The sequence below is a fragment of the Tenrec ecaudatus genome, chromosome 16, assembly GCF_050624435.1.
Source record: "Tenrec ecaudatus isolate mTenEca1 chromosome 16, mTenEca1.hap1, whole genome shotgun sequence".
Taxonomy (NCBI): domain Eukaryota; kingdom Metazoa; phylum Chordata; class Mammalia; order Afrosoricida; family Tenrecidae; genus Tenrec; species Tenrec ecaudatus.
The window spans coordinates 4,368,994-4,392,480 of record NC_134545.1 but is presented as its reverse complement, the minus strand read 5'-3'; the positions used below and the strand labels follow the sequence as shown (position 1 = coordinate 4,392,480).

Sequence of the window (23,487 nt, the reverse complement as noted above, 5' to 3'; positions counted from 1 at the left end):
TTCAGAACTGGCCAGATGGCAGAGTTTAGTTGCCGCCAGCTGCCTGCAGCGGCGAGCCCACAGTGCCCCCTGGTGGCCTGCCAGCAGAACGCAGCGGGGTCTCCCACCAGCCTCCCACATATGACCATCCAACAATTCTTTATCTGCACACACCCCAATCCCCCAGATAGAGCCCCAACTCCTGGATACCTCCCCCTCCCCCACACCCAGCAGAAATAAAGATGAGATCAGATCTCATCCACTTGGCCCCTGGGGGCGAGGCACTTACTTCCTCCTGGCCCCCGGTTTATGGCACTGGGCACCCCACCCCCACTCATCTCTGTTCTGTGCACAGCACCCTCAGCGCTCTGCACATGTAGCTCCCCATCTGGAAAGGCTTTCTTTTGTAACTTTAGATGAAACTTCTGGAAGCACTCTCCTATCGAGGTAGCCTCTCTTGAAAGTCACATGTCATTTCAGTCTGCTCTCTCTCCTGGCCTGTCTCTCTGTGGCTACTCTCACGGATTCTGGTCTCTCCCCGGTCACCACGCTGGAGTGTGCAGGCCTGAGGGCAGGGACCTCTCTCGCCCGGCCACTGTCCCCTTTCTGAAGCAACAATGTGGCTGTGCGCAGGGTCCCCATCCGCCTTCTTTCACTGCTGCCGTGTCCCCCACTCCCTGGGCCCCATTTGGGTGTGGAAACCCCAACACTTGGGTTTTGCATGTGGGACAGCATGGATATTGGGGGGACCAAAAGGTGGGACTTTATGAATCAAATTGTATCTCCCCCCCAAACAAAATACAGTGTCTAAAATCCTACCTGGTGTCAGGTGATAATCCCATTTAGGAAGGGCTTATCTCTGGCACGTGAGTGAGGCAGGCCATGTCCCGAGTCTACCTCTTTGGGGCTATAAAAGGAGCAACTTCAGCATGCAGAGGTGGGGGGCCGGGAGGGGCCAGGCCACTGCAGAGATCACCAGGGAGCCAAGGAACACACAGGGCTGAAAGGAGACAGGGTGCTTGCCTGGCAAAGAGAGAAACTTCCAGCCTCCCATCTGGGAGACCATCCACTTCTGTTTGCTAAGGCCGCCCACTGTGGTACTTCTGTTACAGCAGCGCTAGATCACTAAGACTGACGACCAGCTTACTCAGGTGGAGTTTGTAGTTGATACTGCAGCATCCCCCACGCAGTCGGGCCTGACTGATTCTATCCTCGGCCCTCCCCCCATTCCACCTGGTAGCCCTTCCCCCTGGGGAAGCCACCCAGGACATCTCCCCACACATCTGCAGTCTGATGCAGTGTGGGCTCCAAACACCACTGGTAGGGTGGATGATGGATGGATGGACGGACAGTACCACTTCAGACCCTGACAGGTGCTCAGCAGACAACAAGTGTGTTAGTCTGGGTACATTAGAGACACAAATCCACAGAAACTCATATGTATAAGAGAGAGTTTTACATAAAGGGTAAGTGCACATCAAGAAAACATCCCAAACCAGTGCTGCCCAAGCCCACAAGTCCAACATTAACCCATATGTCCGACACCGATCCACAAAGTCCTCCTTCATCTCACAAAACACAAACAATGACGCCGACTGCAGGAGGAAAGCCGAATCAGTGAGTGTGTTAGCATCTCAGTGTTGGCAGGAGTCTCCACACGGCTGCTCCAGCACCCAGGAATGCATCAGGGTAGGTCCACGTGGCTTTTCCTTGCCAACTAAAGCAGGAAACTGGCTAAGGCAGCTGCACCCTGGTCCGACCATCACAAAGCAAGAGACCCAAGAACTAGAAAGGCGAGGCTCACCAAGTCACTTATCTCTCAGCCCTTCAATTAACCCATGTGTTTATCAGCCAGGTTGGCACAATCAACATGAACTATTTCAACAAGTGTGGGTGTCAGGGAGGGCTCAGGCCCTTAGGGGGCGTCATCATCTGTGATCTCTGTGGAAGTCCCAGCTCCTCTTTCTTCCTCACCCTCACAGGAAATCGCGGGGTCCAGGAACCTGCACTTCATGTCAAGTGTGACACGTGGGTTTACTGTGCCAACCTGGCCAACAGGAACGTGTGGGATCAATCAGGAGGGCAAAGAGATAAATGGCTCGGCAAGACCTGCCCCTCTTACTCTTCCTTTCTGGTGATCGGGTCAGTGTGTAGCTGCTTTAGCAGATTCTCTGCCTCAATCTGTGAGCTACATGACCGGTGGGACAGCCAACCTGTGGTTGTGTGGCTAGAGTTTGAGGTTCCTTCGAGACCTGCTTCGCCACGCTGCTGGTATGCACATCCTTGAGCTTGAGACCGGTGGATCCTGTCGTCTTGCATTGCTTGGGTTCCAGATCCCATCTGGGCTGCTTTGATAAGCTCCTGAGCTTGACTGTTGGTGACCTGCCCTGCTGTCTGCTGCCTGTCTTTGGACTCTGCCTGTATCATTGCCCCAGGGAAGACTCAGCTGTCTGCTTCCTTGACCTTCGACCTGGCAGCCCTCCTGAGTTGAAGGACTTCCAGTACATTAACTGTTCCACGGAAGTGAGTTGAACTGAGCCCTCAAAGTGTCAGGGGCCCCTTTGAAAGTCTGACACCGAAGGAAGCATTTCACAGAAAAAGAGAGATAGCCTTTTCGGGACCGGGGTCCGGTGCGGAGTGCCCCTCGTCCCGGGAAACGGGGCACGGCCAGAAAGGCGGCCGCCCCCTCGCCCATCACGCACCGCACATTCGTGGGGAGGCTGGTGCTAAACCATTCGTAGACGACCTGCTTCTGGGTCGGGGTTTCGTACGTAGCAGAGCAGCTCCCTCGCTGCGATCTATTGAAAGTCAGCCCTCGACACAAGGGTTTGTCATTAAAAAAAGAAAAAGAGAGAGAGCTTCTCGGGGTGGCAGCTTCCTGAAGCCAGGATGCTAACTTCCCCAATTGACAACTGAGTCACTAGACACAGGAGGGGTGAACCCCCAAACACAAACCTACTGCTGTTGAGTTGATTCTGGCCCACAAGCACCATCTTTCTCCCAAGGAGCATCTGGGAATTGGGGAGGGGGTGTTGAACCACTGATCTTGAGGTTAGCGGCTCAAGACCTACCCCATGCAAACCAGGCCCTCTTCTTTGAACCCAGCCCACCGTCATGAAAGGGAGCGTACTGGTTACGCGCTGAGCTGCAGTCCACAAAGACCAGGCGCTTTTCCTGCTTCCGTAACCATTTCTAGTGTGGACACTCACAGGGGCAGTTCTACCAGGTCCTGTGGGGGCACTGTAAGTGGCATCGCTGGATGGCGGTGAATTTGATTTGGTTTCTATTGCCAGGAAATCAATTCACTCATAGCAACCCCGCACAGGGTCTCTATGGCTACACATCTCTACAGGAGCGGACAGCCTCTTGCTTCTTCAAGGAGCCGCCCCTGGGTTTGAACCTGCACGCCTGATCCCAGGTCTCTTTAAGTCCCACAATTGCGTGCACAGCTCGCCCCCCGGTGGCCACAACAGGAACTGTCGCGTGCGCTTAGGAGGGGAGGGATTTTCCAGGGGCTGGCAGAGTGTGGAGAATGGTCTGCCTGGGTCACATGGCCCCATCCGCGAGCACGTGCAGGGGGGCCACCAAGCCTGCTGAGGTCCCTCTGACTCGTCCCTCCCCCGGGGGTCAGAATGTTCCTATCTTCGTAGATGTTCCTTTGAAGATTGTTCCAATCTTTCCACAAATGTGGAAAACCGGCCCGACTACCTTCCATCAGACTCTCTCAGCATATACACCACTGCCCACGGGGGGCTGTTTGCACCTAGTAAGGCCCCTATATAGACTTTCCAAAGCTAGAAAATCTTGTGGGTTTGAAAAAAAATCACTTTACTGGGGCTCTTACTACTCATAACATTCCATTCATCAATTGTATCAAGCACATTTGTACATATGCTGCCATCATTTTCCAAACATTTAGTTTCTATTTGAGCCCTTGGTATCAGCTCCTCTTGGCTCCTTCCCTCTCCTCCCTCCCCCTGCCCCCATGACCCCTTGATAAATTATAGATTATTATTGTTTTCATATCTTACACCCACAGTTGTCTCCCTTCACACGTGTTTGTTGTTCATCCCCCTTGGGGGGGGGAGCAGATTATGAGTCAATCATTGCGATCGGTTCTCCCTTCCTTCCCTCCTCCCCTCCTCTTCCCCCTACCTTCCTAGGACCGCTACTCCCGTTTCTGTTCCTGAGGGCTTTATCTGACGTGATTCCATGTGTCACAAGCTCTTATCTATAGCAGTGCACATGCTCTGGTCTAGCCAGAACTGAAAGGCAAGACTGGGGTCATGATAGCGGGGGTGGGGTGCTGGTGGTGGTGGAGGTGGTGGTGGTGGTGGAGGTGGTGGAGGTGGTGGTGGTGGTGGAGGTGATGGTGGTGGTGGTGGTGGTGATGGAGGTGATGGTGGTGGTGGAGGTGGTGGAGGTGGTGGTGGTGGTGGAGGTGGTGGTGGTGGTGGAGGTGGTGGAGGTGGTGGTGGTGGTGAGGAAGCCTCAAAGAACCAGAGGAATGTTGTGTGTTTCATTAGTGCTATATGCACCCTGGCTGACTCATCCTTTTCTTGTGACCCTGCTGTGAGGGGAATGTTCTATTGTCCACAGATGGGTTTGGGGTCTCTGCTCCCACCCCTCTCATTCTCAACAATCTGTTGTTTGGGGTCTTCTGGTGCCTGCTGATCCTGTCACCTGATCCTGTCAACACCTCATGACCCCATAGCCTGGTGTGCTTCTTCCAATATGGGCTTGTTCTCTGCTGGATGGCCGCTTGTTGAACTTCAAGCTTTTAAGACCCCAGATGCTATATCTTTTGATAGCTGGGTACCATTAGCTTTCTTTACCACTTGCTTGGGCCCCGATTTTGTCTTCAGCAATCGTGTCAGGAGGGTGAGCATCACAGAATTCCAGGTTGTTAAAACAAAGTGTTCTTGCGTTGCTTAAGCAGAGACCCCAAATCCGTCCGCTTTTTCAATGTATTGTCAAGTGAATATATGTACATAGGCCAATACCTCTATTTCTGTGAATTAATATATTTACATAAGTGCATACCTCTATCCATTTTATACCTCTAGCCACTGCTTTGGTCCCTAGATCTTTCCTCTCTTTGCCCAACCATTATGCTCACCCTTTTGTGTCTTAGTAATTCCTCTCAGCTAGATTGCTGTTGATTCGGCATCACCAGGGTCTCTAGGTCCTGCTCATTGTTGATTTAATTCTCTAGTTGTTCCCCCGTCTGTGGCGTTGTTTCTCACCACTCCTTTCCCGCAACTCCTCCTCCCCCCAGGTCTCTCCGGAACCATCGGTCCCGTTGCTTTCTCCTCCGACTTGCTTCCCATGCCTAGCTTATATAGGCAGGCGCAAAGCTAGACATTTTTATGAGAGCGGACAGCCTCAACTTCTACCCAAGGGGCAAGTTGGTGGGTTTGAATCACCCACCTTGTGGTTAGCAGTCCAACACAAGAGGCTCCCGGGGTTGCCACGTGGAGGGCAAGTTCACCTCCCACCTCTGCTGCGTTCTGAAGCGCCCACGGACAAAGACGGCAAGTGCCCATGGTGCGGCTGTGACTCGGGCAGCCCAAAGGTCTCATTCAAACCCACTGACATGCTTCACACCAGCCAGCGTGAAAACAACCCACATGCCCATCAACTGACGAACGAAAAAACAAACAAACACGAAATCCGCTGCCATCAAATCTATTCCAAATCACGTGGGAGTCCAAGCACAGGGCTACCAGCCCCTGTGGATGCAGACCGCCCGTCTTTCTCCCTCCCGGCGGCTGGGGGGTACAAAGAAGCACCGGTTAGCTTTTCAGCTGGTAGCCGAGGGCCTTGCCACTGTGCCCCCAAGCACTAGCAGCAGTGACTAGAGAGAAGGTTAGAGAACACTGGGTCTGGCTTTTCAAGGGGAACAGGCACTGGGGGCTTTAGGGGAACCCCATTTCAGAACCCTGACTCAGGCAGGGACATTGGTCTTGGGGCTCCCCCTAGAGCAGGCCCGAGACAAAGGGGCCATGTCCCCAGCTCTTCTAGAGACCCTTCACCCACTCCACAGGCAGCCAAGCCCTCCCTGGCCTGCCGGCACCCCCCAGAGGGGCTGTCCCAAACACTGGTTTCGAGAACGCATCGACAGATTGGGTAACAGATCCTTCTCCCAAGTTGGACGGTTGCCACTTCACTGCTACCAATCTGAGGAGAGGCCCACTGGACGTGTCAGCTGAGAAGCACTTAACAGATCACCGCGTGATTTTTGTCTGTCACACAGACAGTGGTCACAGAATGGAGGCCCCTGCACCTGCGCCAGGGCACCCCTCCCACTCCCGGCTGTTTCTCCATGCCTGCATGGCTCTGTACCAAAGGCAAAGAGTCGAGGGTAACACAACCTCACAACAGGCAGATCTTGGAGAGACCACAGCCTCGGGCTCAGCCTGCCGCAATCAGACAAATCTGGACCCCCAAAAGGGAAGCCACAGGCATCAGTGAGCTCCCTCCATGTCCCTTTTTCAAACAACTCAACTCCTTTAGAAGGAAAAGTCCCAGGGGGCCGATGGGTATGCAAAGCCAACAGAGGGCTCTTTGGCTGCCGCAGGGCGAGCCAGATGGCACAATGCTGAGGACAGTTGGGTAGTTCCTCCTGAAGTTAAGCCTGTAGTTACCATCTGACTCAGCAATCCTGCCTCTAGGTACGCCCCCAGGAGAAATGAAACCCATGTTCACAAAAGCCCGCACACACCTTCAGAGCACCATTTCTCATGCCTAGCCAAAGTGGAAATAATCCCGGTCAAGTGAACCAAACCCACGGCTACCCAGCCATGCCAAACTCGTGACTGCCCAGCAGGGCAGCACAGGACTGTCCCCAAGGGCGTCAAAGGATGTAAACCTCCACGGAAGTCAACGGTCCCAGCTTTGGCTCGAATGGCCAACTTTTCTGATCGCAGCTGAGCACATGACCACCGTGTCACCAGGAGTGCTACGCCGACAGGTGCCTGAGACAAAATGTGAGATGTCCTCACGTGGCTGGGAGAAGGAATGAAGTCAAGGTAACGCTAGGCATCTCCAAGACACGAAGAGAGAAAGAAACCAGAGCCAAGCGGCACTGTGATTCCATTCACAGAACACTGTAGAGAGGCAAAACGGCAGACCACGGTGAACCAGAGAGTATGACGTGCCAAGGACCGAACCAGGGCTGACTAGAGCCTGGGGGGCAGGGTGGGGGTGTGAGGAAATCTGGGGGATGGAGGACTTGTTCTGGGTCCTAATGGTGGTGATGGTTGCTTGAATCTGTACATGAGCTCACACATGACTGTGCCTGCGTGCGTGCGTGCACACACACATACACACACACATTTTACGCTGCCAATGAAAACATACAAGGGGGCTTCAAAAAGTTCATGGACAGATGGGATTAAAGAGATAATGTATCTTCCTACAAACTTTGTGAAGCTCTGCCCCACCTGTGTGTTCGTGTGGGTGTGCATACACGCATGCACACCTATGAAGGGACTTCAGAAAAGTTAGTGGGAAACAGAAAAGATAGTGGCAACTTTCGAAGCCCTGTCGGGAGTTAATGATACACGCAACAATGTGATGCCTCTCACCACAAATGTGATTTTTTAAAACCATGCTGCATTTGTTCTCATCAATCAGGTACTCACTGAGCAGTAATCCTGACCAGGAAACGCCAACCCTCTAGTCACAATAAAAGATAAGAATGAGCCATGCGGCTTGCCGAGGCGTCGCTTCTTGTGTGGTGTTTTGCTTCACTGAATCTTGGGGCAGCTTCTCAAGTCTTTAGCAAACTGGGCGTCTTTGCGAACCCTCCCAGAGCATCCCTCGACCAAGCCTCCCGGTGCCCTTTCTCCAAGGGCACGTCTCTGAGCCTCACTTTGGTTATTACGTAATGACATCCCGTAACCCATTTTAAGGAAAGGAGAAAGAAAAGGGGGGAAAGGACCTTGCGATGGTGGGCAGCACAGACGTCGGGGGCATTTAAGCCAGTGGAGAAGCTGGTGCTTTAAATCGCCAACCTTGGCAATCATCAGGGTCCTGCATCCGTGGAGACCGCTTAAATCTCGACGTTTTCGCAGACGTCACCGCGGCGTGCACACGTCCTCGCCTTACAAACCCCGCGGGCGCCAGCGGTGGCCTACCGGCGCGCTTAGGCCGTCACATTGCTCTTACGTCATCAGGGCGCCTCGCGCGTCTTCACGGCGTTTCCTGCGTCATCACACCGTCTGACGTGATCACGGCGCCTCTGACGTCATGACGGCACGTGGAACAGGCGCGTTTTGGCCTCCCGTGAGCTTCCCGGCTTGCGCTGTTTTGCATCAACTCCCCAGAGGCCAAGAAGTACGTGTCGTGGGCGGTGAGCCGGCTCAGGCTGCCCACTGGTTCCGCCCAAGGGCTCTCGGGGGCCCACATGACAGAGTGGGGGTGCGGGGGGGGGGGGTTGGGGCGGCACGCGGCCGCATTAGCCATTGGGACCCTTTACTCCATTCAGCTTTACATTAACAGTTGTTTCTCGTGACCTCTTGGGCATTTGCTTCAACCTTAAAGTTCCATCATTCCACCTTCTGATTTGAACAGAAAACATCCTTTGGGGGCCAAAGTGTTGGGCTGGCTCTGTGGTTAAGTGGTGCTGTCAGCAGCCAGTGGTGAATGGGACACATACACACCACCCCCATCCCCCAGTGTCCTTCTTCCATGCCCTGTGGGCTAAGCGTGACCTGCTGACCACACAAAGTGGGTGGTGCCGGTCCCCCAGCTGGCTGCGAATGTGACTCCGGTAAAGATTCCGTCTGGGAAACCAGGCTAAGGAGTAACTAAGCGGTCTGTTGTACAGGGGAATCAACTAGACAGCAGTGGGTTTGGTTTCGGGTGGAGGTCATCTCCCTTAGAGAAGTTCACCCTGGGAAGCCTGGGGCACAGACAGTTGGGTCACGACCATATCCCAGTCCCTGGGGGCAGTGCACACATGGCAGGGAGATAGGGACGCCAACCAAAGCCATGTCAGCCAGAGGGGAATATTGGAAGCAACTTAGGAGTTCAATAGGGGTGGTGTGAAAAACCAGCTCAGGCCTATCCCTTGGAATACCATGCAGCCATGAACAAAGGAAAGGAGGAATTCAATGTGCATAAACAGGGTACAATGCCCAAGACAACTGGGGATGAAAATTTGCAGAATGATGAATCACCCACAGCAATAACTGATGGTGAAAAGGCACTCTGCCAACTTCACCCAGTGCACAATTCATGCCCGAAGTCCTGGACTCCCCACAAGGCCACTCTAAGGGGTCAAGGCTCTTGATTTTGGAAGTGAGGGAGAGGAAGCTCAGCTAAGCACGTGACTTGGCAAACCCAGGCCATCTGACTCAAATCTCTTCTCTCTTCTGCCAATTGTGGAACAAGAAATAGCTCTGGGCAATATTGTGTGTACCTGGACCAGATGCAGATGTGTCTCCAAGTGCATGCTTAAAAGGTCAAAGTGGCAGTGCCCAGAGACTGAGCAGTGGTCACCAAGGACGTGGGCCCTCCTTTTTTGAAACCAGGACTACAACCATCCAGCATTTACGAAACAAAAGCTTAAGTGTACACAGAGTATACAATTTACAACGAAAGAACTGCCAGGCTAGCAACCCGGCCTGGTGGGAGACGCTCTGGCCAGTCATTAGATCAGAGTTACCGACAGAAAAAGAAAAAAGGAAGCCAGACCTCCCTAGGGAAGCCCGCCACCGCCTACCCCACCCAGCAAAAGGCTATCAAACGTTGGCTTTTTAAAAGATTTATTACTTCAATCATGAATTATTTTAAAAAGACATTAAAATTCATTTCTTCTTCCAGTAGAAACGGGACTGAGGGTTGCCCCAGATGAGAAGCACCAGGCGAAGGGGTCTCCCATCTCTGCCCTGGCACACAAAGCCAAGGGACCCCATCGAGAGGCACCTTGGGACAGCCTGCTGCCACGGCAGCCAGGGTGTGGTTGGCTCAGTGTCCAGGATGCAGTCAGTTTCAACTGTTGGTAAAAGGCCACAGACACCCAAAAATGGCGCCTGAGCCAGTGGAGAGAGATGGAAACTCCAGCGCTGTCCGGTCAGGAGGCGGCCCCCGTCTGGAGCTCAGGTTTCCTGAGGCCCAGACGCAGGCACTTCGCCCAGGTGGGTCTGGTCCCGGCCTGGGTAATGAGCCAAGGCCGCCTGCCAGCCCGTCCTTGGCACAGGAAGTCTGCACTGCCCGCCCCCGGGTGTGAAGCCCCTGCGCACCTGGGGAGGGGTAGTGTGTCACAGGCAGTGAGGACCCAGCAGTGAAATGGGGACTCAAGGCTCAACCAAGGGGGGATCAGTGCCCACAGCAGGGGCACAGAGGCCTCTCGGCCAGTTGAGAGAAGGTTCGGGGACAGCGCTGTGACTGAGTCCCCTCCGCCGTGGCTCCATCCCTGAGTGTGCGTGCCCACACCGGTGTGTTGCGTTGTGTACGCATGCTGATGTGCAGGTGCCCACCTGCATATAGAAATGGCGGGGAGGGGGAGGCGGGAGAGGGAGGCCCAGCGACTTAGGTTTTGTAGCCGGTGGGCTGTCCGCTGTGTGAATCTTGAAGAAGTGGGGAGCTGGGGAGCTGGGCTGGCTGAGCAGCCAGGCTGGGCTGGCTCTTGGCATCTTCCGGGCCCTGTGGAGAGAGGGAGTGCTGGACCTCGGGACAGACCCACATACCCAGTCCACCCTAGTCGCTGCATCCTCACTCCCCCGGAGGAGTAGAAACCTCTCCCTGCCCTCCCCATTAGGAGAACCCATTTGTCAAGCTCAGGAGATCTCAGGAAAGGCTTGGGGGGAGGGACCTCCAGACTCCTCAAAGACACATTTGGAAAGGGCTGCTTCTGCAGATGGGGAAACTTGAGGCCCGCAGAGACTTGCCCAATCCAGGCAAGAGACAGGCAGAACAGGAGTCTGGAGCTTGTGGGCTATGCTGTCGACAGCAAAATGGGGACAGCAGAATTGCTGGCTGATGGGAGAACGTGTTAAAAAAACAGCCGCGGGTGCTGTTGCGCCTAGCACGTCAGCTTGAATGGGTAGATGGCTGCAAAGCGTGACTCACGGAGGCAAAATTATAACAACTCTCTGTCGTTCATGGACACACCTATATACAGATCTAGATGAGAGAGAGCGAAAGAAAGACACATACACACACACACACACACACACACACACACCCCACCCCCAAGTTCCTGGGATGGCTCCTGAGGGAGCAGGGGGCTGGTGAAGGGCAGAAGGGAAAGGGTGAGACTCATCAGACAGGTTAACAACTAACCAGGCTTTCAGACACGCCACACAGCTTCCTGCAAACGGCACAGACACATGCTAATTCTCTGTGCGTGCCATGCTGCTGTATCAGCGCACACAGGTGCTGTACGAGGGGCGCGTGTGGGCGGGCGAGGGAAAAACGCCATGATTTTGTGGGCTCCGGGAGGAGGCAGGTATAACCAATCTAACTCTACGTTTTTCAGTGTTCGCCAAGTAAACTGTAAAGCTAACACACCGCGTCCCTGTCCCGAAAGGGAGGAGACCCCTTGCCCCAGTGGCTGCGGTGGGAACCCTTCCACCACCCCCCCCCCCCACGAAGAAGCTGCAGTTAATAGCTCTGTAGTGGGCCTGCTTCTCTCAGACGGCAGGAACGCAACCCCCCCCAGCTCTGGGCCTCCCCACACATCCTGCCACACCAAGGCAGGGCAGGGCCCACGTCTCCGTGAGGAAATCTCCCAGCCAAGGGAGAGGCCTGTGGAAGATTCCAGGTGTCTCTGTGCACCAACCATGGAACAAGCTCTCCTCCCCTTTCCAGTATGTGTGTGTTGGGGGGCGTGAGGGAGGCCCAGGGAGAAGGAAGGGAGGGCTGAAAACCAGCACCGTCTGTTCCGTATGCCCTCTCCCGAGAGGGGCCGGCCTTCTGACTACAAACCCCCTTTGGAAGTCCTTCTGGGGCCTTTCCTCAGTCCAGGCAGCCCCTCTGGTCCTGACCCCTTCTAGGCCACCCCCTGGTGCAGGGCAAGGTGTGGAGCTCTACCAGGGACCAAGCCTAAGACTGCTGCACTGGGGGATGGGGGAGTTCTGGACCTGGCCCCCAGGGCACTGCCTTCCCCAAACACAGATGGCTGGGGCTGGGCATGGGGGTCGGGGCAAAGAAAAACCTTCCCTCCCCACTTAAGAAGTCTGTTGGCTTGGGAGGTTAGAGGGAAGGGGCAGAAAGAGCGGGGCAGGTATGTCACAACCACCACTTCTGCCTGGGCTAAAAGCCGCACTGTTCCCCCCGCCCCAGTCTGCCCTGCTTCACCCCATGCCTACACTCTGACAGGGCAGGAGCAGGGGGCTTGTGGGGTGACGAGGTATTCTGAGGAGACAGGAAGGAAAGGGAGACACCCCTCCCGTCTCATGTTGGGGCCAGGTCCCCATCAGTGCCCAGCCACAATAGAGCAGGGCCCTGCCCCTCCTGCCTCAAGTCTCCCCAAAGTGTGGCTGGCTAGGTGGTGGCTGCCCCTGAGGCCCTACGGACACAGACAGGCAAACACACCTCCACCCACCACTATTTGATTTCCGTCCCACCCTGGCAGTGGAAGCAAACTGGCAGCAGTCAACTGGCCCCAAAGAGCAGGGGATGTTGCCTCACTCTGAAGCCTCCCAAGAAAAATGCCTCCCGCCCAAGGCAGGCCCGCCCACAGAAGTTCACAGGGGTGAGGTGGGGGGTGTGTGTGACACATTTTTCTGAAACCACAAAATAACAGCTATTACCAGAGGCCCAGCCTGGCCCCATATTGTAGGACCCGTGGCTCTACCTGTCAGCTCCCCTGGGAGGATGCCACCCTAGATGCAGCAACTCCTGAGACCTCAGACCACAAGAAACACGAAGAGGAACTGGGAGCACCCCCGGGCCCCTTTCTCTTCCTACTCAGGAAGGGCTGGCGGATAAAACCAGGTGCCATTCTCATTGCAGGCAGCCAAGGGGTCGCTTTGAGGGTATCAGTAAGTCCCACGGGACATTGAGAACACATGTACCCTTCAGACACTGCATGGGATATGTAGGTATATAAAAATTATATAAAACATATATTTATTGTAGGAGACCCCCCCCCTCAAAAAAGATCGCCCTTGCTGGCACTACTGTTGTGGGGGCTGTGGGGTCAGTTCCACAGTCCCAATGTACAGTAGGCTAGCATCCAAGAGAATGCAACAGTAGGCCGAGCCTGCCTCAGTCATGGCGGTTTGAGCCCCTGGAGGCAGCCTGTGTGTCTGTCCCTCTTGCTGAGTGTCTCTCTGTCGATGACGCTTTGATCCCACTGTTCTGCCTCCTGGGGAGATGCATAGTGCTCGGGGTCTTAAGGGCAGTCACCGAGACCTGATAAGTGGCCTGAATCTTCCTGGAGCAGCACAGGAAGGAGTCCCAGGTATCGGGAAATGGACTTCACGTCTACATGGTCGCCCTAAACTATGACCTCTCTGCCGTGAGATTGGAAGCGATGGACGGTGCCCGGCTACCATCCCTGGGCAATCCGACCAAGAACCCGGTAGATGCATCCTGGTCAAAAGAAGGAATATCGGGGGACAGAACTCCAAACTCAGGTGGAAACAAGACGTAGGAGATCCCCAAGGGCAGGGACCACACACAGTATTCACACAGAGAGCCAGCACTCTCCCACAAAGTCCTCGTTGCACCGAACAATAATGCAGCTCAACTCACAAGGCGAACATCTGCCTCCTACAAAGACTTGCCCATGTGCATCCACCCTGGCATCTCCAGCGCATTGAGAGTGTTATGGGGTGGAGGGAGGCTCCAGGAATGGCGACAGAACAGGGCGAGTGGAGACAGGGAGGAAGGTGACAGCAGGTGACATACGTGACCAAGGTCAATGAGTGGTTTGTGGAAAATTGTAGATCGATGTGTGTCTGGTTGTATATATTGCCACCAACAGTGAATTTAAAAAGATTATTTGTTTACTAAACATTCTAATTTAAGTGATCTTTTTGGTGGGTTGTTTTTTTCTTTCTTTTTTCTGGTTCCCCCTGCCCCATGCACCCCCCCTCAAATCGGACCACCTTACCCTCAGGCCGAATCTCAGGTACCCAGTTGGCGCTCAGTCCATGTCTACATTCCTTTGTCGAGCATCTCCTGACTGGGACCACTGACTCTCAAAAGGGGGTCCCTAAGCCGTAGTCCACATTAAGAGACTGACCCATTAAAAGAGAGATTCCTGGCCAACCCCCTCCCATAATCCTATTCTGGGACTTCTCGAGGTCTACCTAGGGCTCCACCTTCTTGGCACACTTCCCCAAGCACCTGGTCTACCTCTCCAGCCCTGCTTTGCCAGTACCCGCTGCTGGCGAGTCCATGCTGACCCAGACGAGAGCTGCCCCGTGGGGTTTCCGAGGTCCCCGTCTTCACGGAAGCAGACTGCCATCTCTCTCCCATAGGGTGGCTACGGAGTTTGAACCCACGGTCTGTCGGTTACGAGCCTGACCCGCAACACCACCGAGGCCCCTTCGCCTTTCTAATGGCAGCCATGAGTCTCAAACCCACCGCCCTGGAGTGGATTCCGACTCACAGGGACCTCAAAGGGCAGAGTAGAGCTGCTCCTTAGGCCCCCTTGAGACCCGGAAAGCCTCCTCTTTCCGAGGCCCGGTGATCTGCTTCCAGAAGGCCGCAGCCTTGAAAACAACCCTCCCGGGGCAGTTCTCCCCACTTGGTCCTCTAGGCGCCCTCTGAGCGGGAACCCCCTTGACAGTAGGCAGGAGGTTTGTTTTGGTGGGTAGAATGGAAGTCTTCATGGCTATGTAAGTAAAGAGTTCTACTAGTGACCATCTTGGAACTAAGTAGAACCCACTGCCATGAAGTCGATTTTGACTCCTGTGGACCCTATACAGAGTTTCTGAGACTGAATCTTTAGGACAGGGGCCCTCAAACTTTTAAAACGGGGCCAGTACATTGTCCCTCAGACCCATTGGAGGGCCAGACTATAGTTTAAAAAAAAAAACTATGAATGAATTCCTGTGCACACTGCACATATCTTATTTTGAAGTAAAAAAACCAAACGGGGCAAAAACACCCGGCGGGCCGGATGAATGTCCTCCGTGGGCCACATGTGGCCCACGGGCCTTGGTTGGGGACGCCTGCTATAGGGGAACAGACAGGCTCATTTTCCTCCCTCAGGCCAGCCAGTCAGTTTGAACCTTTAACCTTGCCGTGAGCAGCACAATGCCTTAACCCACGGTGTAACCTTTCTTTCTAATACAACCTTGACCTACAGAGCAAGTGTCCCCCGTTCCATCTCCCACCAGCTCTGTAAAGGGTGGTTTCTTGGGAAGAAAGAGACACATCACTGTGTTCTTTGGCTGGGGCCACTGCAGGAACAGCAGAGACTGCGTGGGGCCCCGGGTGTGGCAGGGAGTTAGGGTTCTACCCACTAGGGGAGGGGGCGCGCCGTTACCTGGTACCCACCTACAGCCTGGCTTCTTGCAGGGCTGTCCCCTTGGGAGGTGCGGTCATCAGGGACTCCGAGTAGGCCTGAGTGGCCTCCTGCTCCTTCGAGCCCTTTTTACTACTACTCCAAAATAAATAGCACTTCTCCTAGAAGATAACCAAGCTAATTTACAGTTGACATTGAAGCCACGCCGGGCAGCTTTCCTGATGCACTTCAGTTTTCAAAGGGCAAAGGGGGTGGATTTCAGGACCCCAACAACCGACTGGAAATGGGTGGAGGCTGGCTAGGAGTTCAGGCCTGGGCACCTGTGAACATGAGCGGCAGGGCAGGCCAGGGAGGCGACCAGCTGGGCCACAGGGGGCTGCCTGTTTGAGATGAACCCAAAACAGAGATAGCGTGGATGGAATCGGTGTGGTTTTTATTTCTTTTTTAAGGAATGACCTCACCAGACTCAAAAACTCTCTGATTGAGTCAGTTCTAACTCGTAGCACCCCTAAGACAGAGTTCAGACTCCCCTGGGGGTGTCCTCAGGCTGTCAAGAGTGGGAACGCCTGTCTGGAGGTGCGGCTGGTGGCTTCAAACTGCCCAACCTATCACTCACTATGCCACCAGGGAAACGTACTCAACCAGAGGAGAAATTAAAATGACCTGATGTGGGAGTTGATACATGTGTGGGTGTTTTGTTTGTTTTAAATCAGGATTTGAAAAATAAAATGAAGAGCTAACTCTGATGAGCCAAAGAAGCTAAGCCTCACCGACTGCCAATGAGTTATTTCTGACATTTAGCAACCCTGTAGCTCGTGAGATCTACTCAGAGTAACCTCATGGAACTTTCCCAAGCTCACCAGCCCCACCCTGCTCCATCTGGGGTCGGGGGTTTGCTCCACACAGGGATGCCCACTCGGGCAGATGGACTGACCAGCACGGGGCTCAAATCTAGAGGCAGCGATGTAACCAGAGCCAGGATTGGCTGGGCCCTGGTAGCCTCATCTGGAAACGTCTTCCCCAGGGGATGGTAGGTTGGGCAGGGAAGTCAGGTTTGGGGTAAGAGTCTAGAAAGGTTTGTGATTACCGTACCTCAGCAAGCAAGCAAGCCCAGCCAGCAGGCCAGCCAGTGCGCCAGCTCCCTCCAGAAAGGGGACAGAGAAGAAAAGGCTTGAAGATGGTTCAAAGACAAGCGGATGCTGAGGCCACCCTTGGAAGGCCTTGCTGCAGTTCTGGGTGCCCAGGGCTGGGGGTGGGAGGCTACAGGGGCTTTCTGAGCCTGACATTTGACACTGGCCACCGCATCCCTAACACAGTGGCCCCCTGATCACAGCCCTTATTATCTGCTTAAAAGTCTGTGTGTGCCCACTGGTGCCTGGACCTCATGTCCCGGTCATTTCTATCATGCCTGCATTTTGCACAGTGCCTCGCCAAAATAAAAATTCCCCATCAGGGGAGCATTTTCTCCAAGACTGGGGGGCTCCAAATCAAGAAGGGGAACTGGCCGCCTCCCCACCTCCTTCCAGCTCTGGAGGGTGGTTGTCCCCCCAGACTCGGTCCTTAGCACTCTTAGCCAGCTTCGCCCTCTCCCCTACCCCCCTGTTGCCTAGGTCTCCCGGCTCCACCCTGCCCAGTCCTGGACAGTTCTCCACACAGCCACTCCTCTGCAGAAACGTTTGGGTCTCTCCTGGAAACTGTCCCAAGCTTCAAATCCTGGAGTACCAGACCTGGTGGACCCTGTCCATCCTCCTCAAAGACTCCACCCCCTAGCTCAGTGGTTCTCAACCTGTGGATCGTGAGCCCTTTGGGGGTCGAAGGACCCTTTCACAGGGATCGCCCGATTCATCACAGTAGCAAAATGACAGGGATGAAGTAGCAACGAAAATAATGTTATGGTTGGGGGGTCACCACCACATGAGGAACTGTATGAAAGGGTCGTGGCATGAGGAAGGTTGAGAACCACTGCCCTAGCACTCTCTCTCATCTTCCAGGGTGCCGTAACACAGCAGCACCGCCTCAGGGCCTTTGCACTGGCCGTACCTATGGCCTGCATCACTCTTTCCATGGCGTCTCCTCTCTGAGCTTAAACCTGACCTCTTATGAGTAGCCCTTCCCAACGCTCCCGCCTGCGCCCACCCCTCTGCGGGCACTGTGCTGCCCGGTGAGCTTGCTACAGCCCCAGGTGGCTATTGAGACCTTGGGACCGGGCCGGTCAGGATGAAGACATGGTACAGGGGTAAAACACAAACCGGATTTCAAAACCATTCTAACCAAACTTGCAAAAGTACTTTATGCATGTTTGCTGTTATTGTGGGTTTTTTTTATATCCATCCGCCCTGCAACGAATGGGTAATATCTGGGATCCAGTTGGGTAAAATGAGCTATGTGATTACAATTAATGTCACTCATCTCTCAAAACGGACAACCGAACGTTTGGCTAGGGCCGAGTACCGTGTTTGTGGGCAACGCTCGCTCTGGCCCGTCCTGGCCTTGAACCTGTGCTGTGTAGGCAATGATCCTTACTCGCTACTTGCTCTCTGCTCGTCGGTCTCCCCACTAGCGGCCAGGCTAGCCTGCCCTTCCCCACCCCAGCAGGTTCTGGCCCTCCGTGGGCACAGAGACCAGGGCCAGCCCAGGGCAGGCAGAGAGGAAAGGTTGAGCAGGATGCCAGAGACTCCCCAAAGGGGCGCTAGAGAGAAGGCGTGGCAGCCCGGAAAGCGGGTCCAGCCCCCCGCCCCGCCCCGGTCGGCCAGCGAAGGCCCACCTACCTGGCTCCGGAGCTGGTAGAGCACGGGGACGAGCAGCAGCGCGCAGCCCAGCGCCAGGAGCACGTACTGGCCGTAGTGCAGCACCATGGGCAGCAGCACCAGCTGCATGTAGAAGGTGTGCAGGGGCTCGCCCTCCATTGCGCCACTCTGGAGGGGGAGGCAGGAGGACCGACTTGTGGGGATGGGGCCACGGCCCCGGGCCCCGCCCTCACACTGGCCCCATCTCTAGGGCACCGGCAGCTGCCAGTGATGGAGGCGGCCGCGCCTCTCCCTCGGGCACACGCGAAGACTACATTCCCCACAATCCCTTGCAGTTGGGCAGGACCACTGGTCTGTAGCTCTGGCCAACGGGATACAGGCAGTGATGCTAGGCCTTCCACATCTGGCCCATCAAGCCCTCCCATGAATGCGGATGGAGGCGGGGGTGGGAGTGGGGGTGGTCTGAGCGTACACTGGGGGGTGGGCCGAGGGCAGGGTCTGGACCTCCTCCTCACCAGCCCACAGGCTAGCACTAAGGGGATTTGGGGAGGCTGGCCTTTGGCCTGCCAAAGCTGTGGTGGTGGTGGAGTGGCTATTTGTTAGGCTGCAAACCACAAAGTGAGCAGTTCGAAATCGCCTACTGCTCTGAGAGAGCAAGAGGAGGCTCTCCACTCCTATACAGAGTTATAATCTCGAACACCTACAGGGGCAGTTCTAACCAGACTTATAGGGTCAGATGACTTTGGTTTGGTTTGAGACCCTTAACTCATTGACTTAAAATGAGCTAGGCCAGGAAACCGGAAAAGAGAAGTTCAAGTGAAAAGCTGACACCTTGAAAGCCTGCTCACCCCCTCACCTTCACCGTCCAAATAACCTTCTGTACCCTAGACCGGCAGCTTCCCCGGTTCCCGTCTGTCCCAAACGCAGTAATCCTTCCAACTCAGGGGGGCAAATGACAAAGTGCCGGAGCCTCACAGTCCCACTGCCTCCTCCCCAGGTTTCCCACAGGCCAGGTGGTCCCCAGAGGAGGGACTGGGGCGTGCCTTACCTCTTCAAACCACACCAGGGGCATGACCACGGGATTGATGCTCCCTGTTTGTCTGGAAATGAGAGAGACCACACACATGGGCAGTGAGATGCCATGTCACACCGAGTTATGCGACGTACGGCTGTGGGCATGGTGGGGTCCCCTCTGGGATCAGGAGGGATCGGATGCTGCAACTGTTTCATGGGGGAGAGCAGCCCAGGCGGCAGAGCTGGCTGACCGCTGGGCTGCCAAGGCCAAGGCCCGCATGGGAAAGGCGAGGCGGCCGTGGGCTCAGAGTCTCAGAAACCCCATGGAGCCGTGTTGCTCTGTCCTGCAGCGTGGCTGTGGGTCAGGATGGGCTCCTCCCTGGCAGAGGGTTCAGTGTGGGGACTCGATGGGTGAGGGTACAGGAACCACACGCAGCTGCAGTGTTGGTAGCAGACACCTGGGGCAGACACACACCTTGGCAGCAGAGACTGCCCATCTACCTCCATCCTTTCTTCCGCCTAAATGGAAGAGCCAGTTCTCTGCAGGGTCTGTGCCAGCCAGCCACAGACCACCCCTAGCCCCCTTGAGCGAGGAGCAGGAGCTTGGGAAGGCTGTGTGAGCAACGTGGGCAAACCACATCTTTGCCTCATCCTCCCCCCCCCACCACCTGCCTTCCTTTCCTAGGTTAGCTGCCTGGCTGCAGTGGCATCCGAGTTGGCAGACCAGGCGCCGAATGAAGCGCCTGAGTCAGAGTCCAGGCTATAAGCCCCCCAGCTCCGAGTCGTGCTGCTTCATGGCCATGGAAAACCTAGAGTGTTCCCCATAGCAGGTTCACACACAGAACAAAAAGCTCCGAGTGGGAGGGAGAGAACAGAGCTTGGCAAAGCGGGATCCTCGCCAGCTGGGGGGGCGGCCTGTCTACAAAGCTGGGAAGACACATTCCTTCAACCCAAGCAGCGTCCCAGGGGAAGGTGTGGTGTTGTTTTCTCATGGAATGATCTCAGACATGCCAACAAGTGCACAGGCAGCCAGAACTAACAAGCTGTCCTGGTAGATATGTCATGAGAATGCTCCTTGGGAGCAAGGATGGCAGGATGGGGGTGGCGTGGGGGAGTGTCTCACGTACTTTGGAGGGACAAGTGCCAGGAGCAGGATATCGTGCTTGGTGAAATAGAGGGTCGGTTAAAAAAAAAAAAAAAGACCCTCAACAAGATGGGTTGGCACATTGGGCGCAACCATGGGCTCAACTAGCCACGGGCTGTGGAGGATGTGCAGGACCGGGCACTGTTTCCATCGGGTGCACATGGGACTGCTAGGAGCCCAAACAAGTACAGTCACTGATAGAACAAACCAGGGTACCTCCAGCAGAAGCCTGTCCAAATGTGATGTCATGACAGGTCCCCGGAGAAGGGGTGAGACATTCAGAACCCGAGTGCCGTGTGGGTGGACGGGAATGGGAGCTGGGAAAAAACCTGGAAGTTCTTGGAAAGTTAGACATGGAGTGACCATACGACCAGCAATTCCACTCCTAAGCACATGCACCGGAGAAATGGAAACAGGTATTCCAACAAAAACACGTGGGGGGATGTTCCCGGAAGCACCATTCACAATAGCCCGATGGTGGGGACAGCTCAAGGGTCTGTCACCTGGTGACTGGATAGACAGAACATGGTCCATCAAGACAATGGATGGAATTCAGCCAGGTCCTCATCACCTGCTACTACAGTAAATGCCCACAGCAGGCAATTCCACGGAGACAGGAAGGAGACCGATGGTTGTCAGGAACTGAGGGGTGGAGAGTATTGTGGATTGAGTGGTGTCCCAACAAAATGTGGATCCACTTGACTAGCTCATGGTCCTCAGCATTCGGTAATTATCCTCTGCTTGGGGAGCTGACACAATTATCTTCCTTTACTTGCGTGATCTGAACTGATCGTCCTACCTGTTATAAATCCTCTCTCTTATGACGGGAGTGAGGCAGGATTGCAGGCAGTTGTGCAAAGGAGGCAGGATGCCATGCACAGGATGGGGCTGTAGCCTGAGACCATCTCTTTTGCGATAGGAAAGAGATGAACCAGGGAGCAGAGGTGGAGAGGCCTGGCTACTACCAAGAAAGGAGAGCGGAGAGTGGAGGAGTCCTTTGGAGATGGGGTCCCTGTGCTGAGAACCTCCTGGACCCAGAGAAGATTGATGCCAAGATACCTGGAGATCTCCAGGGGATGCCAGGCCCACCGGTGACAGAGACCGTCCCCCAGGGCTGACAAAGAGAAAGCCCTGCCGTAGAGCTGGCACCCCGAATTTGGACGTCCAGCCCCCTGATCTAAGAAAGAACAACTTCTGTTAGTGAATGCTGACCAGGTGTGGCAGTTCTGTCACAGTTGTGCTTGAGAACACAACAGGGGTGACTGAAGCTTGGTACAGGGATTCAGTTGGGGGCGATGAAACTGTTGGGGGACCAGATAGTGATGATGTGACACCACCTGGTCACCGTGTGCTAGATGACACTGAATTTTATGGTATGCCACTTATCTCTCAATAAAGGTGGGCTTCTAAAAAAAGGTTTTTATCGGAGCATTAAGAGTGAAAAGTCAGACCGGCACGCTGTTTGGTAAGCTTCCACGTTCAACATTTGCTTTTGCCAGGCTTTCGTTTTTGTCACTCTGTTGGACGGGGGGGGGGACCAGCTTGAGGTGAAAATGTCGGCTCGTTTTGAGGAGAAAAAAATGTCAAGACAGAAAAGGGGGTTTCGGGGAAGGGCTCCGAGCTAAGATGCCCAGTGGTGGGGGCGCTGGGCTGGGTCCACGGTCCATGTTCTCCGGCCCATCTCCCTCCGCCCTGCCCTCACTCCTGGGGTTGGGATAGGATCTTGACCGTGAGAAGCCCCACATCCCTGAACTCTAACGAGCACCCCAGCCCCAATGCCCAGGTGCCACTCACCCGATGCCCTTGACTGCCTTCATGAAGAGGCTCAGCTGCAGCTTCACCGAGCAGTTCATGGGGATCCCAGTCACCTGTGGCAGCACATGCAAGGAGGGGACTGCCGTCAGATTCCTACCACCCCTTCAAGGCAAGGCTGGCACCCTGTGCCCAGACTGTGCGCACACAGCGTGGTTGACACTGGACACTGAACGCAGAGGAGGATGCGCACTGGAACGCAACTGCCTCTGCTGTCGTCTCCCCCAGCTTAAGGAGTGGAAAATAGTGCTCCTGGCGGGCATCCGTCCATGCTCAGGACTAATGCCCCCCGGGCAGCTCATGGCTCCCACAGTGCCCACATCCCCAACTGAAACCCAGGAGGCTGCTTCCTCTGTCTGCTGGCCTGGACAGGAGCCTGCTGGTGGCAGACAGATGTCCCTGCCTCCTGGGGCTCTGGCTGACCTTCAGCCTTTTGGGATCAACGGAGACCAGGGCACTGAACTGTCTCCAGGCATTGTAGGAGGGGAGTATGTTCCAGAGTAGGGGGGGGAGGGGAAATTCTCCAGAAGCCAGCAGAGAGAGAGGCAGTAACATAAAGAGGCTCAAAGGGCAGAAGGTGGGGGGTGGGGCAGTCAGGGCAAGGGGTCTGGTCAGAGCTAAGAAAGCCTGGGCAAGAATAGTGTCTGAGGTCTCCAAGGGCTGTCTTCACACAAGCAGCCACATCTAAGGGAGGAAGAGTCCACTAAGTCCACATGGAGGAAATGCACCAGCTTGCGTCATCCAACGAGGGCAAGTGCAAAAGTCAAATATGAAGAACGGGAAAGCATCGGAGTTTAAATCGTGAACACCCAATTTGTGGAAGGCTGCGGGGGGCAGTGGGAGCCCCAAACCCCATCTGCAGAGTGTCTAGTCAGATTAAGCCACTGGCAGATCCCCTCTAGCCACAGGCAAGGGTCTGGAACAGCCTTACTATCAACCATACAAGGAGGTACCCTCCCCCAAATAGAATTGCACTGGGCAGAGTGGATCTTTCTTAGTGCACGTTTTTCCCACTAGGTGAGCATCGAGCAACCGGCTCTGAGTGGGTGCACCCAGTGGTGTCGCCTTGGAAGCCTCTCTCTGGTCACAGTGAATTTTTTCGTCAAAGCAGTTTCACGCAAACCTCGTTTATTGTGACGGCCAAATCAAGAGACCAGAGTGCAGCTGTGAAATTTTGTTTCCCGCTGGGAAAAAATGCCGCAGAAACTGTTGTGATGTTGCACACAGCTTACAAGGACAGCACTATGGGAAAAACTCAAGTGTGCGTTTGGTTTTCTCATTTCAAAAAGGTGAAATGTCAATTGACAACAAACCTTAATCTGGGCGTCCATCAACTTCCCGATCAGATGAAAATGTCC

At 54.8% G+C, this 23,487-nt stretch overlaps 1 protein-coding gene across 2 annotated transcripts in view; it reads right to left on the bottom strand.

Annotated features, from left to right (window-relative positions):
- Positions 1-9,764: 9,764 nt before the first annotated feature.
- Positions 9,765-23,487, bottom strand: part of SCARB1 (scavenger receptor class B member 1) — a 71,118-nt gene continuing 57,395 nt past the window's right edge. Inside the window, exons 9-13 of one of the 2 annotated variants that reach the window (XM_075534441.1) lie at positions 22,112-22,185; positions 19,208-19,259; positions 18,181-18,327; positions 15,445-15,573; positions 10,511-10,632 (exon numbers count right to left, since the gene is read on the bottom strand). In XM_075534441.1, the coding sequence (XP_075390556.1) occupies positions 15,445-15,573; positions 18,181-18,327; positions 19,208-19,259; positions 22,112-22,185 (402 nt within the window). In that variant the 3' untranslated portion in view covers positions 10,511-10,632. Of the gene's footprint in view, positions 10,633-15,444; positions 15,574-18,180; positions 18,328-19,207; positions 19,260-22,111; positions 22,186-23,487 lie in introns of both variants that reach the window. The other variant, XM_075534442.1, reaches the window with a different exon arrangement.